The 13,363-nt window shown below is 37.3% G+C and overlaps 1 protein-coding gene across 45 annotated transcripts in view; it reads right to left on the reverse strand.

Annotated features, from left to right (window-relative positions):
- LOC105468849 (discs large MAGUK scaffold protein 2) overlaps positions 1 to 13,363 on the reverse strand; it is a 2,241,192-nt gene that overhangs the window by 16,291 nt on the left and 2,211,538 nt on the right. For 21 of the 45 annotated variants that reach the window (XM_071075910.1, XM_024788715.2, XM_024788713.2 and 18 more), the window contains 4 exons: positions 12,753 to 12,852; positions 8,989 to 9,030; positions 1,427 to 1,477; positions 270 to 371 (listed from right to left, as the gene is read on the reverse strand). In XM_071075910.1, the coding sequence (XP_070932011.1) occupies positions 270 to 371; positions 1,427 to 1,477; positions 8,989 to 9,030; positions 12,753 to 12,852 (295 nt within the window). Of the gene's footprint in view, positions 1 to 269; positions 372 to 1,426; positions 1,478 to 8,988; positions 9,031 to 11,884; positions 11,931 to 12,752; positions 12,853 to 13,363 lie in introns of all 45 variants that reach the window. The other 24 variants (XM_024788717.2, XM_011719263.2, XM_011719258.3 and 21 more) reach the window with 3 other exon arrangements.

Consider the following 13,363-nt stretch of genomic DNA (forward strand, 5'->3'; position numbering starts at 1 on the left):
GGGGGGCCACAAAGATTCATCCTGCCTTTTAAGGGGCTACAATCAGTTTGGAGAAAACATTATTATTTTTATTAAATACAGAATGGCACACAGCAGCATAAATGAAAAGTGTTAGGCAAAGAAATTAAATAAGGCACTCAGCTAATCGGAAATGGTTGGTATTTGAATTACTGGAGAGACTACTGGAGGAAAGGAATTACATTTTACTATCTCATAAATAATCCAAGCTCTTTTTTTTTCCCCCTAGAGGAAAGAAAAATGACACTTACGAGGCACACAGGAGCCAAATTTATCAGGGAATTCAGATATCAAGTCGTCATTGATCCGATCCTTCATGGGCCCCAGGATAATCACCGGCCGGGTATAGTTTACTGCAGAATGGGAAAGGAAGATGGAGATAAAGAGAAAGACTTGGAAACAACTGCAAAACTGTCCTGCAAGGGTGATTCTTAACTGCCAGACAGTAAGAGCTGCTAAGGGCATTACTTCACTGGATAAATTACTCATACAGCCTTGCACAGGGAAATTGATGTTTAACACTCAGGAGGTTGGCAGTGCCTACTTTCTGGAATCTACTAGCAGGGAAAGGCAACTGCAGTATCTGTTGATGAAAAGAAACATTTGGAGGAGTTTTGCTTACTCTCTGGCTCTGCCTACATAATGTCAAAACAACTGAATTTAGTCAACTGAGTGGGAGAAGAAAGAATCCAAATCAGCTGTTCGGCTATTGTTTAGACATGACTATAAAAAGTAATTGTTAGTAGTAATAACATCTTATGTTTTCATGATTTCTTTTCCCCAGATCAAAATACTCTCTATACTTTGATATGGTGTCTAGATTTCCTTGTGTCTGGGATTAGAAGGAACCTGAAAGTTCATGGGGTACAACTCCCCATCTGATGCTTGAATTCTCTCTGCAATATCCTTGTCAATAGCAATTAGCCTCTGTATGAATGCCTCCAGGAAAAAGCAGCAGCTTACAGATAGCCTGTGTCTTAGGCAGATCTGCTAGAAAGGCCTTCTCAATACTGAGCTGACATCAGTCTCTCCGGAGGCTTTATTCACCAGTCTCATAGTTAGTGCTCTTTAGGTAATTTGAATGTGCTCCTTCCCGTTGAGGACCACTCATCTGGAGGGCTGCATCCTTCTCTTAGGAGCTATTACTGCCCATACTCAGCAGGGAAGTTGTTTGTTTGGTGATAGGGTGAGAGAGACAGACAGACAGACAGACAGACAGACAGAGAGAGAGGGAGAAACAGAGAGAGAGAGAGAGAGAGAGAGAGAGAGAGAGAGAAGGGTACGGTCTCAAGACAACGGAGTATTAAGCAGAGTTTATTCTCCTTAGTCCTTCACTCTTTCCCTCCTTCAATGATGTCACCTATTTATGTCCCAGAAATCAGGAATGAAAGCGTGCTGGGAAACTTACTTTCCTGCCTTGTAACGGGCTCATAGGAAAGAATGAGGTCTTCTTGTCCTCCTGAGAAGAGAAGAAAAGAAAACCACAGTGAACTAACAATCAGTCATATATTACAGAGACAAGCCCTGCTCTGAAACACAGGAAACAGACACAGCTCAGGGTTAATTCTCCTTGCTCTTTCTCCTTGAGCCATTCAAAATTCCCTTCATCCTTGCAAAACTCTTCAGCACTATTTTAGTATCAGATTTTCACAGTCATAACTCTAAGTAATAACTGGTAGCTAGCTATTTGCTGCAGGGCAATGACCTGTGAGACTGATTTCTGTCTGGCATTGAGAATGGAATGTCATGGCCTCTACACCAAGCATTACTACTTAAAAGGAAGCCATTTAGTTCAAGGAAAGGGTCCAGTTCAATAGTTGGCTGCTACATAATCAGAATTGCTGTACCTTTTATTTCATCTTCTATTTTATTTCCCCAAGAAGCACACTGTTCAAAAGCAAGTATATGCTTATTTAATTTATGATATAAAAACTTCATCAGGACACTCAGGGTTTTACTCTAATATTAATCCATCAGGAAAATGCTGTGGGTCAATTAATGTAGATAAAAAATTGAGGAGTGTCCTACATCATTGGTTATAATTGCTGCTAAACCATGCCTTGACACTTCAGATAGAGAACTAAGGAAGACACACTAGTAAAATGTCGGTCCCTCCAATGTCATTTGCTACAAGACTTCTGATTCAGGGTGGACCTCAAGTCAACAAATAACCATAGAAAGTAAATTGGTTTTTGGTATTTATTTTTTCAATCATCTATTTTATACAATTGATGAATTAATTGGTCAGAGGATTAGCTCAATTTCAGCTGCAAACCCGGAAGTGTCTGCATTTTTATTTGCATTGACTAACCTTTGGAGCGGCAATAGGTTAGGGCTGTTGAAAAGGACTTTCTGTCTACTAGAAGAGATAGTGGAGCAGGAGTGGAATATGAGGTAACTTCTGAAACCAAAGGGCAATTCACCTTTGCTGTATATCCTCACCGCCCACCCCTGAAGCACATTCATAGTTTATCAATGCCAGGTTCTCTTCCTTCAATAGCCACAGCACCAGGGAAAGGAGAGGTAATTTCGTAAGAAGAGTTAATATCATCGACTGTTTTGATAATGACTGATTTGGGAAAATTAAGCAATATGTGGCTATAGCTGTGAAGTCAGATGACTTCCTTGGAGGCTGGGTAGATGGAATGGGATGGGGGTAGGAGTGTCTTACTTTTTCAAGTGTGAGAAATGGCCCCAGGCTGAAGTCTTACCTCAGCCTCAAGGAGGGCTTGGGCTCAGAATGGCACCACCACGGCAAGCTACTTCCTAAGGGTACAGAGAATGGACCTTGATGCTCCTCCTAAGTGGTATCTACGCATGGCCACCCCAGAAGTGTTCAGGGGACTCTCCCATATTGGTCAGGGGTTTGGTCAGTGAGGAGTCAGATTCATTATTTTCTGTACTCAAGAAAAGAATGATTCCCTTTGAATAAACTACTGAAATGTACAGAGCCTAGGCCAAAAAACGTGAAGGTGATTGATTACTAACCCCCAGTTATTTAAAGCCTGAGCTATGTAGAGGGTATAAGCATTCAAGGTTTTATTTTAGTATTATTTCATCAGGAAAATGCTGTGAGTCAATTAAAGAAGTGTATAAATTCTTGGGGAAAAAGTATAGTTTTAATGATAGAAGCATGGTAGACTAATATTGCAATTTTAGACTATAACTTTACGGGGACATCTTCAACAATTAATGTGCAAGGGAAGAATCCTGACCATGGGATAACAAAAGCTTTAAATGTCAGGTAACTCTTGGACTTCATGATTAGGCTGGGAGCTTCATAAAGGTAAAGACTGAGTTTCATTCATCACCGTGTCTCCAGTGCCCCATTGAGTGCTTAACATAAAGATGTCAACAAATTTGCATTCTGATTTAAGTCGTGGGAAACAGGATGAGCAATTAGGCCAAAGGTAGGTTCTACTTTGTGTTTCTGTTAATATGGTCATTTAATTTTGGAAAGCATGGTTTTCTCTAAATAAATAGAGCACACCAAGTTCCCATAAAAATCTCTTCCCAATGGCTTTGCAAATCATTCTGATGGAACGTTCTAAAGGCAAATCTTTAATAAGATATTTGATGTCAGCATATATGATTGTGATTCAGGAAACTAGGACAAAGCATAGCTTTGATTAATTTTGTTCAAGAGTTCTCTGTCTATCCATCGCTTCTTGGTTTACTTCTCTAATGAAAGGCACTGGTTCTGGTTCAGAGCAGTAGTGTTGGTAGACAGCAATGGCAGCATCCCTTATGTCTGGGCCACCCCAATCCTCAAGACCTTGTGGCAATCAGGTACTGTGTAATACCCAGGAAGCCTGTGGGGAAACCCGTGGAGGTGGGTATGACATAATTGCTGTGAATTCAGCATCTTAAACTAATTTTTCCTCCCATGTCCAAGAATGAAAAGCCCTATGGGTAATGGGGAAGAGACAAAGGAGAAGAGAAAAAGCCACTGTGATGAAGGAGAGAAAAATCCTGTCTTTATGGCAATTTGCAGGCCTTGAGGGTCTTTCATACTCACTGGCTTTTATTTTTCACAGACATTGCTTGAGGTAGGTACTCTGATGATCCCCATTTTACAGATGAAGCTGAGGCTCAGAGATGTTAATGAGCCTTGATTCCTCAGCTAGTAAATAGTGGAGTCAAGATTTAATATCATACCTTTTTCAATTCTTGTGGAGTATATTGCACTGTCTTGAAACAGTGAGAGAAGCAGAATTCTCTGTGGGGCAGGGTGGGTGGGTGTTGAGGTAAAGCTTACAAATGAACAAAAAATTGAAATGAGAGATAGGGGCTGAAACCAGGTCAGGGTTATTAAGAGGCCATCAGGTGCTCTGCCTCTAAACACAAGTTCTCTCTCTCTCTCTCTGTCTCTCTCTTTCTTTCTTTTTATTGCTGCTGTGTCATCCCCATAAAATAGTCATCCTTAAGAGTTTTTCTATTTTCTACTCAGGAGGGGTTGGCACTTCGAAATAACAGCTGAAAAAAGGTACAAACTATTTCTTGGTTTTGTTCTGGCAACTGCATGGCTGAAAGTGGGAGAGCAGCACAGAGCTGTGTGTGGATGTCTGCAGCTGCCAGAGACTTGGCAGAGGGTTTTGTCACAGTCTCCACAAAACACTATGTGTTTAAACTGGAAGCCAGTCACAATGAGAGACCCTAGTATGCCTTCATGCTAGACAAAAGCAAATTGCTGTTCTTTAGGAATTCCTGGAAACTAGAAAAGAGAGATGATGGAGAGAGACCAGTGGCAGTACATTTAATGCTCGAAATTTAGTTTTTAATGCCTGCATATGATGATTTTTAAGAACGAATTAGGTTCTTAGAGCCATAGAATGTTAGTGCTAAGAAAGGGCTTAGGGTTCATGTGCTTCATAGATGGCAAGTGCGTTGCACACACCGTTACTCTCTGTGACCTTGACAGCCATCACAAACTGATCATTGCCGGGACTACTGCTGAGCCTCAACATGGCCTTAGAATACTTTTCATTACAACCCTTCAGGCAGCTATTGCCAATTGGTTAGAGTTTCAACCTTGATTAAAATTTATTTGCCATTTCTGTTCTAATTCAAGCTACTCATTTTACATAGGAGAGAACTGAGTCTCAAAGACTTTGAGTAATTTCTTTAAGGTCATACAGTAAATTAATGGCAAATTGTCTCCATAGGATGTTCAGAAGATGAACTTAATATACATACAGTCCTTAAAATCAGACTTGGTGCATAATGTTACATAAATATTGCTGTTTGCATTAACTTTATAGGTAGTATGAAATGGTTAAAAGTTACTACGTAAAATGTCAAGAGGCTTGGATTACAAACTACAGGGAAGAGTGGAAAATGAATGGGATTCAGAATTAAGAGGTCTTGGTTGGATTTGCAGTGCTACTACTTTAATAAGGTAGGCAGCCTCTTGGAGCTTCAGCTTCCTCATATGGAAAGGGGGTATTAATGTAAAACATGTCTAATAGTTTTGTTGCAGAAATTAAATGAGATAATAGATGTAATGAAAAACTGCTTTAAAAAGACTAAAGGAGTAAAGACATCTAAGGGCAATAGTTGAGAACAATAGAGTAAGGTGAAGAATATGTACCATTTTCACTGACTTCAGTGGAGAAGTTTTGGGTCTCCTAATCTCAACACCTTAGTTTCACTCAGATCAGTTCTTCAAGATCCTTGTTTTGAAAATCCTACTTAACTGATGAGCACTAATGGGTTGGAAGGATAATTATCAGCTTGCACACATTCATGATGATGTAAAGAGCTTTACTGAGCTTTGAGGAAGGCATGTCTTCAGTTTTAGAAGCTTACATAGTCCTCATTATACTTGCCTAGTATTTACCACCTCCTAATACAAGGGCAATTGTAAGGTGTGATACAGAACAGCCAAAAATACAAGGCTGAATTTTACTACTTTATTGTCAGAAACCTAGAATTAGTCCACAATTAACATAGTTTTGAGGTGGTGTTTTGCACAATTAGACAATGTACATTTTATCAACTGCAATTTTAGCTGGTGTTAAATGCAGTTGGAAAACCTATTTTATAATGCTTGAGATGATGCAGAAAGATCTGAACTATTTACTAGAAATTGATGTTTGTGTGTATCTGTGTGTGTGTGGCATACCTCAGGAAACATATAAGACTTTCAAGTAAGGTTGCCACAATAAGGTGTAACTCCAAGATACAGTGTGAATGGGGACTCCGGATTGTGAAACACAATGGCCTAGGTCTTTGTTTCAAACTCTGAATTATTATTATTATTATTTAGCCATTTTGTCCCCAGAGTGGATATGGAATAGTAAAGTATAACAGTAAAATACAACACCTGGATATTGGTGAAAAGAGGGTTTTTTTTTTTTTATATTTGTTTATACTATTTTTAGTCATAATTACAGCAAAAGCCAGGAATTCACTAGAAAAATGTAGCCTATTTTGACTTCAGAGTTGGTACCTTCTGGAAAATATATTTGTTCCAAACCTCTGTGTCTTTTGTCGTGGCAATGCTCTTTCTGAGAAGCTCCTTCCTTATCTTGTCTAGCTAGTAAGTTCCTCAACTTTCCAAAGCTCAGCTCAAAGCTGCTTCCTCTCTGAAACTACCTCTTACGCTCCCACTATTCTTGAACCAGACATCTATCTTAGTACCTGTCACATTTTGTGCACTTTTAAATTTATTTATATATCTCTCCCACTATTATGTGTGCTTAGATCTAGAGTTAGTTGATATTCACAATGGGTCTAATGGTATCCAGGGGACCTCATGTATAGTAGGTACCAAATGAATAAATAAACATTCCTCTGGAATTCTTCATATTTCCATTCTGGAGGAATAAATGTCATTTTTCTCCTCTGAGCTGTGATAAAGACTCTTCTTACTTTTGTTCATTTGTAAAGAAACCAAACTGAGTGGCTGACCTTCTATAACCTTGGATGAAACTCAAGACAATAGAGATGATTAGATTCCATATTTGCCTTACTAATGTCATAGAATCCAGTTCCAACTCTTCTCTTTTCTCATAGATAATTTGAGATGTCTACAAGTGTTTCCTTTATTCATTCGATAAACATTTATGTGCAACTAGTATTTGAGAGTAAAAATAATTAGTGATGTCATCTTGGAACATCACTCCAAAAATCTGTCAAAGAGTTGAAAGTCTTGGGCCAGTTTTTATAACTTAATAATTCTGGGAAAAATATTCCCACCTCTGAAACAGAGAAGAGAAGCCTTTAAAATATTCTATAAAAATGTGATATTTATAAGAAAAGGTAGTTCTTGTATAGTATATATTTTCCATTAAAAGAATTGAAAGATAAAGCATGATGCTTTCTCTTGCTGTACCTGTGTCAACTGGGTGGAAGCACAACACTTGAAAATTGAAAACTTAATATCAAGGAAACTAGTGTCATTGGTCTTCCTGGAACCCCAGAAAATAAGTTATATTTTTCTACATACTAAATTGAGGGCAGCTTAGGTGTTATTAACAGAAGCTTTGGTCAATTCTTCTTGGCCTAGTTTCTTGGTTTAAAATAAAATGAAAAAGGGGGGAGGCAATTTTTTTCTGAAATTAGGATAATAATAAAATTATAAAAGTATAAAGAATGTAAAAATGTTGTCATGTTACCGTGTTGACAACAAGAACCTTTTGAATTCTTCCATCAGCAAGAATTGATGGAATTTCTTCTATCAATAAGACTTTCATCAGTAAGAAAATTAGGTGGTTCTTATATCAGTCTAATAATGTTTGATTAATCAAGCATATCTCATCACAATTTTTTTTTCATTTTATTCCTTTGTCTGCATCATCTTCCTCCTCCAAGCCTACCTCCATCTGCCATCTTTCCTTTTTTGTGCTTCCTCTCCTACTTGCCGCCCCTCTGATTTTCCAAAGCCTCTCTCAAAATCCAAATTAAGTGTTGTACCACTATTTGGCCTTCCACCTCAAAAAGGCATAGTTTTGTAAAGTACCATGCTATAATCGGGGGGAAAACCTCAAACAATTCTAGTTTTCAATTAATACAATACTCATTCAAACAAACGACAATACCAATTTCTGCCTTAGTATCTGTGGGTCACATGTATTAGGCCTGCTTTTTGGGTAACCCATTTCACTAAGGAATATAAATTAATCTTACAGAAATTGTAAGAATCCCAGTAAAAATATGTACCTATGTTAGTCACCAAAAACCAGTAAGTAAGTAGGTGGTAAGAAACCATGAGGACTGATCAAAAGGATATGATTGGTGTTTGGTGGATATTTTCATACACTAAGCAAATGGCTTGAGGTGACCAAACAAAGACCAGAAATAACTTTTAAATAGTTACCTACCTTTTCAGCTAAGTTTTCTGATCTAAGAAGACTTGGTCACATTAAAAAAATTAAGTTCCTTCAACATTAGAGGATGAAACTCTTCCATCAGTTCCCCAATTATCAAAAAAGTAAAGTCAGAAATGTTATAGTATTCTACCTTAAATGATTAATCAAAGAGAAAGTGATGTAAAAGATTCACACCTGATTTTAAAGGAACACTTAATTTATAAATGTTTTTCCTATGAAGGGGAGCCAAGAACAGAAAGGAAATGGCAAAATAAGAAGGAAAACAATACCATGATGATTTTTCCACCCTCCTGCTGAGAGTTTCAATTATTTTGGGGGTTACAATGTAAAAATCCACCACGTTGAACTTTTTACACACCTTCTCTGTGACAATTGAATCACTGAGTCACAACCAACTGGGGTTGTAATTGTTTATTAGCAAGACCACTACTGCTTGCACAAATCACATAAGGGTCCACTGATGGCTCTAGTGTCTTTTTTATCTTTCCACATCCAGTGATTTCATTTCAAGCCATTTGCTTTGAATACAGATGATAAAAGGTAGCAATTGAAAAACAACAACAGAAATCTGAAATGACCACCACAGGCAATGGGGCAATTGCAAAGAAAAGGACCGCAAACCAAAGCAGTAACTTACGGTAGCTACTTTCGCTATCGCTGGCATTAGAAGAAACATGTTCTGCAAGAACAGCACAGCAAATTAAAGAGATACCAAGCATTGAAGAGCAGCCAGAACTGAAAGGAATACACTCATGCAAGGCTACTAGAAATGTGAGCGAAAGGCAAGTAAAAGCCGCAGAGGAGGCTGCATTAAGAAAACTCAGATAAGATAAAGAAGATGAAAACTTTATCTCCATTTTACAGGAACCCGCTGCTTGATTGCTGTTTCTTCTTTTTAGCAAATGAAGAAAGTATCTTTAATTACAAAAAATGCATAATGTCAACTTAGGCGATTAGAAAAATACTATGACCCATTAATATACCTCTGACTTTCAAGATTTATGTGACAGTGAATAGTATGTCTTGACAGAATGTTTTCTTGACTATAAATTCAGGCGCTTCTGGTGTGTGGGCACTGTTTTCTTGCAGAGTTTTTTATTTCTCAATTTTAGCCTTTAAGCATTTTGCTGGAATGCTGCAATTCAAATTGCTAATTGATCCCTGGAATCCCTTGAATTTTATTTCTATTTAAATAGTTCCTAAACACATTCTCAGGATGAAAAGGAATTCTTGAAGATCTTTTCTGCTTCAGTGAGTGAGTTGAAATCTTTGAGGAAGATGTGAGTCACTGAATAATATTTTATGAATCAGCTCAATAGTTCCTTGTTTTTATTTTAGGATTCTTGCTTGGATAGCTATTGAATTCTGGAGGCATGGAACAGGCAGGAGATAAATGGCCTGATACACAGTACAAGTTCTGGCATGAAGTATTTTTTTTTTTTTAATTCATGCTGAATGACTTGCTTGCACAGCAATACTCCAAATTATTTTTTCATACATAGTTCACCTAACTTAACAGGGATGTGTTGCTTATGTGCCAGAATTTGAGCTCTTATTTCCAGAATCATTTTCTTTCATCCATACTGCTTGTTAAGTTATAGATGACACACTCATCAGTCTATCAACTTATTTGTATATTACTTTAATTAAATGAAGAACATGTGACTATTCGATTTCTGAAGCTCACTATAAATAACTTCAGTTTTTTAAAAAGTGACAATAGTTATGCATTTTTAGAAAGACAAAAATAATATATAAAATTATTCTCTAACAATAAAAAAGTGCTTTGACATCATATATTCTTGCCAATTGGATAGAGTAGTTTTAGAGTATGAAACTAATGAAAACCAAAGCATGGGTTAAATTTGCACAAATCATTTCTTTGTGTTGGTCTATGATCAGAATTGCATTACTAATTTGGGCACACGTTTTGCAAGTGCAAAGAGGCAATAGGGAAAGAAGTGTGGATGAACCTGTGCAAATCTGTTTTCGGTTACAAAAATGAAAGTCAAGGCACATAACCAATAATAGTGTATTTCATGTAGATTATTATCTTAAGTGCCTTGAATTGGGGATGACTGGGTTTTTGGTTGTTGTTGCCAAGCTTTACTTTTAAAATTTATTCAATTTTTAAAGAGCAAACAGACATTTGCATATTCTGGATTGAAAGGGTATCCTATTTTTGACACTCCAAAAGCCACTACTTTTTAGTGATGTTTATTATTAACAATATATTAAGATGTTTCTTTTCTCTCTCAAATTGAAAATTTACAAATTCTCTCTGGTGGTGCTTGATGCTGTCCAGATAATGCTGAAATCAATATTTAAACTTCAGCCACTAAATTCAAGAAAAATTTTCTGTCATATTCCATATAGTGACTCAAAAATAAAGTTTTCATCTTTAAGATCAGTACTCTGGATCAGATTTTTAAAAATATAAATATCTTTTAAAAACTCTCCAAATGAACAATTTGAATTATGAGGGGGTATCAATACTCAGGGTTATAGAAAGAGCCCTTGAAAACAAAGTCCAGTTCAATGTAGTTTTGTTTTATACAAATAAACAGCTTCTAAAAATATTGCCCATAGCTGTTAATTTAAAACAACAAAACAAAACAAAAAACTTAAACATGTGATACAGTTGCAAAAGACACAAAACTCTGTTCTCATTTCATTGGTGCCTACGCAATGGGGTTAGTTATTAAAGAGGAAAAGTCATAGTGTAGTATATTAAGAGACAGGATAATTATTTTTTTAATTGCTTAGTGAAATCAGACACAGACTAAATACATGAACAACTAGAAAATGTAAAGGTTTAATATATTTTGTTTTTCACTCTATGCTATAAAGTGAAGACCTGATTTTGTAATATAGCTGATAAATCACTGATAGAAAGGCATATTATTACATATCCAAACTTTATCATATAAACATTTCAAGCAGGATCACCGCAAGTCAGAAAAAAATCAAAGTTAATAACAAATAAATACTCATGGAAGATCAAGTAGCTTAAAATTTGCTTTTAGAGAATGCATGTTCCTTTCGACTACAAAACAGCTCCTTTACTAACAGCAAAGTACAACCCAATTATGAGATTTGACAAGGTCATTAAATATTTCCATGTGAAAAGACAGAAGGAAGAACATAAAGTACATTTCTATTTTGCTGTTCTAGAACACTTAGCTCACCCTTTCTTTCAACATGGTTTCTTGCTCTCTGGGAGGTATTAAGCGCAGAGCAAGTGATGCTATGGTGGGCATCAGGACCATGTTGATAATATCACTTGGTCAGAAAGGGATGGTGTTAACTGCAACAGAAGTTAGAGTGCCTGATACACTTTGCTTTTAAATGCTGACATGCAGAACAAAACGATCGAAAGTTACTTTGTAGGAGCATTCACAGCTAGGTAACAAATAAAACTCGTATCTTGTGCATGCTAGGAGTGAAAGGCCCTCAGGAAAAGGAACAAAAGCCAAACTCAAAAGGAAAGGAAAAGAAAAGAAACGTTACAGTGACCATTCCTGGAAACTTACTCAGAGTCTTTGTTCCATAACCGTCGTCACCTAATCCGGGGATGTCCTGCATGGAAGTCCCCAGAGAGAGCAATGAGAGAGGAAGAACAGCCACGGAAGAGGAAGGAAGAAGTCAGTGGAGTTGAAATGAATACTACCATGACAGACCGTGCTGCCTTAACAATCTGGATCCCATTCTCTCTTCTTTTAAACCAACTTTCACCCCAAACTCCTTGAGCTGAGATTCAAGAAGGAAATTTCTGATTTGCAGAGCAACTCAAGGTTTAAACAAAAGATTGTAAGAGAGAAAAAAATTCAGCAAATGCCCATTTTTGGCCCATGGTTGATCATGTTGCCACAAAAATGCCCCACTTAAGGAATAAACCTCTCCAAATTTCATAGCAAATTCTAAATGATATCCACCATTACAAGCTCAGTGCCCAGCAAGTGTTTAGTGTTTTGCAGGAGGGAAAGAGTGAGCAAATGTGTTAGTAATTGATAAAGATAATTTAATTGTTCCTAACATTCCAAAAAACATATGTGTCAATGGAATCCAATATTTCTTCTCAGAAAAGAATTTGTCTCAAGACTTAGAGAGTTGCATGATAGAAAAGGCAAACCAGACCCATTCCTGGTCAAAGAGAAATGTCGGTTGGGTGCAAGTCCCAGTTTCGGCAAGTTTCTGTCCAATGCCTTCTGCAAAGAAGAGTCATGTGAAAGGAGGGATCCAGACTGTAGTCAAACACTGGTCACAGTAGTAGACCTGCCCTGCCTGCCTGCTGTGTTGTTTGCCTAGGTGTGTGGCGTGGGAGAGCCTACATCCTGCGTGTTGCCTGTGAATTTATTTCTCTTATGTTGCATGTGACATTATCTTTGAGAATCTACTTACGTTCAGGATCACTGGTTTCCTGCTCACTCTGCTCCTTGTTCTTGTAGAATGGGAATTTTCGTGAAAAGATGAAGCTCTTTTTACGCTTGTCATTGAATGACTGTGAAGGAGAAAAGGCATGGGGCAAAAACAGGGGACGTCTAATTGTTGTCACACTCATGCTGACAAAACAACTAGTTTGTAAAAGCACAGAGAACTGTAGTGACGCAAGTGAATAATTCTAAAGTGGTGCCAGAGAGTTCTAAAGGTCAATTTTATTTTCAAGGAGTATAAATTCTGAATAGTGGCACCTTGGAAAAATTGTCTCCTATGTAAAAGACTGGTTACAGATAAATGGTGATGGAGGGAAAGTCTTAAATTAGAAGGAGAAGACCCAGAATTTTTTTGTGCTGGCTCTACATCTTGCTAGTTCATCACCTTAGAGAGGTAATTGAATCTCTCTGAACCTCAATATCTTCATCTGCAAAATGAGGACAATGATAGCAGCTCTTAGGTTGTGAGACCCACAAAGGACAATATAAATATAAAGTGCTATACAAATGTCTTCTTATCACCATCACGTAGAAAATACTTTATTGGAAAAACTGGTTTTCTTCTCAGTGTCTTGATGT

The sequence above is a fragment of the Macaca nemestrina genome, chromosome 12, assembly GCF_043159975.1.
Source record: "Macaca nemestrina isolate mMacNem1 chromosome 12, mMacNem.hap1, whole genome shotgun sequence".
Lineage (NCBI taxonomy): Eukaryota > Metazoa > Chordata > Mammalia > Primates > Cercopithecidae > Macaca > Macaca nemestrina.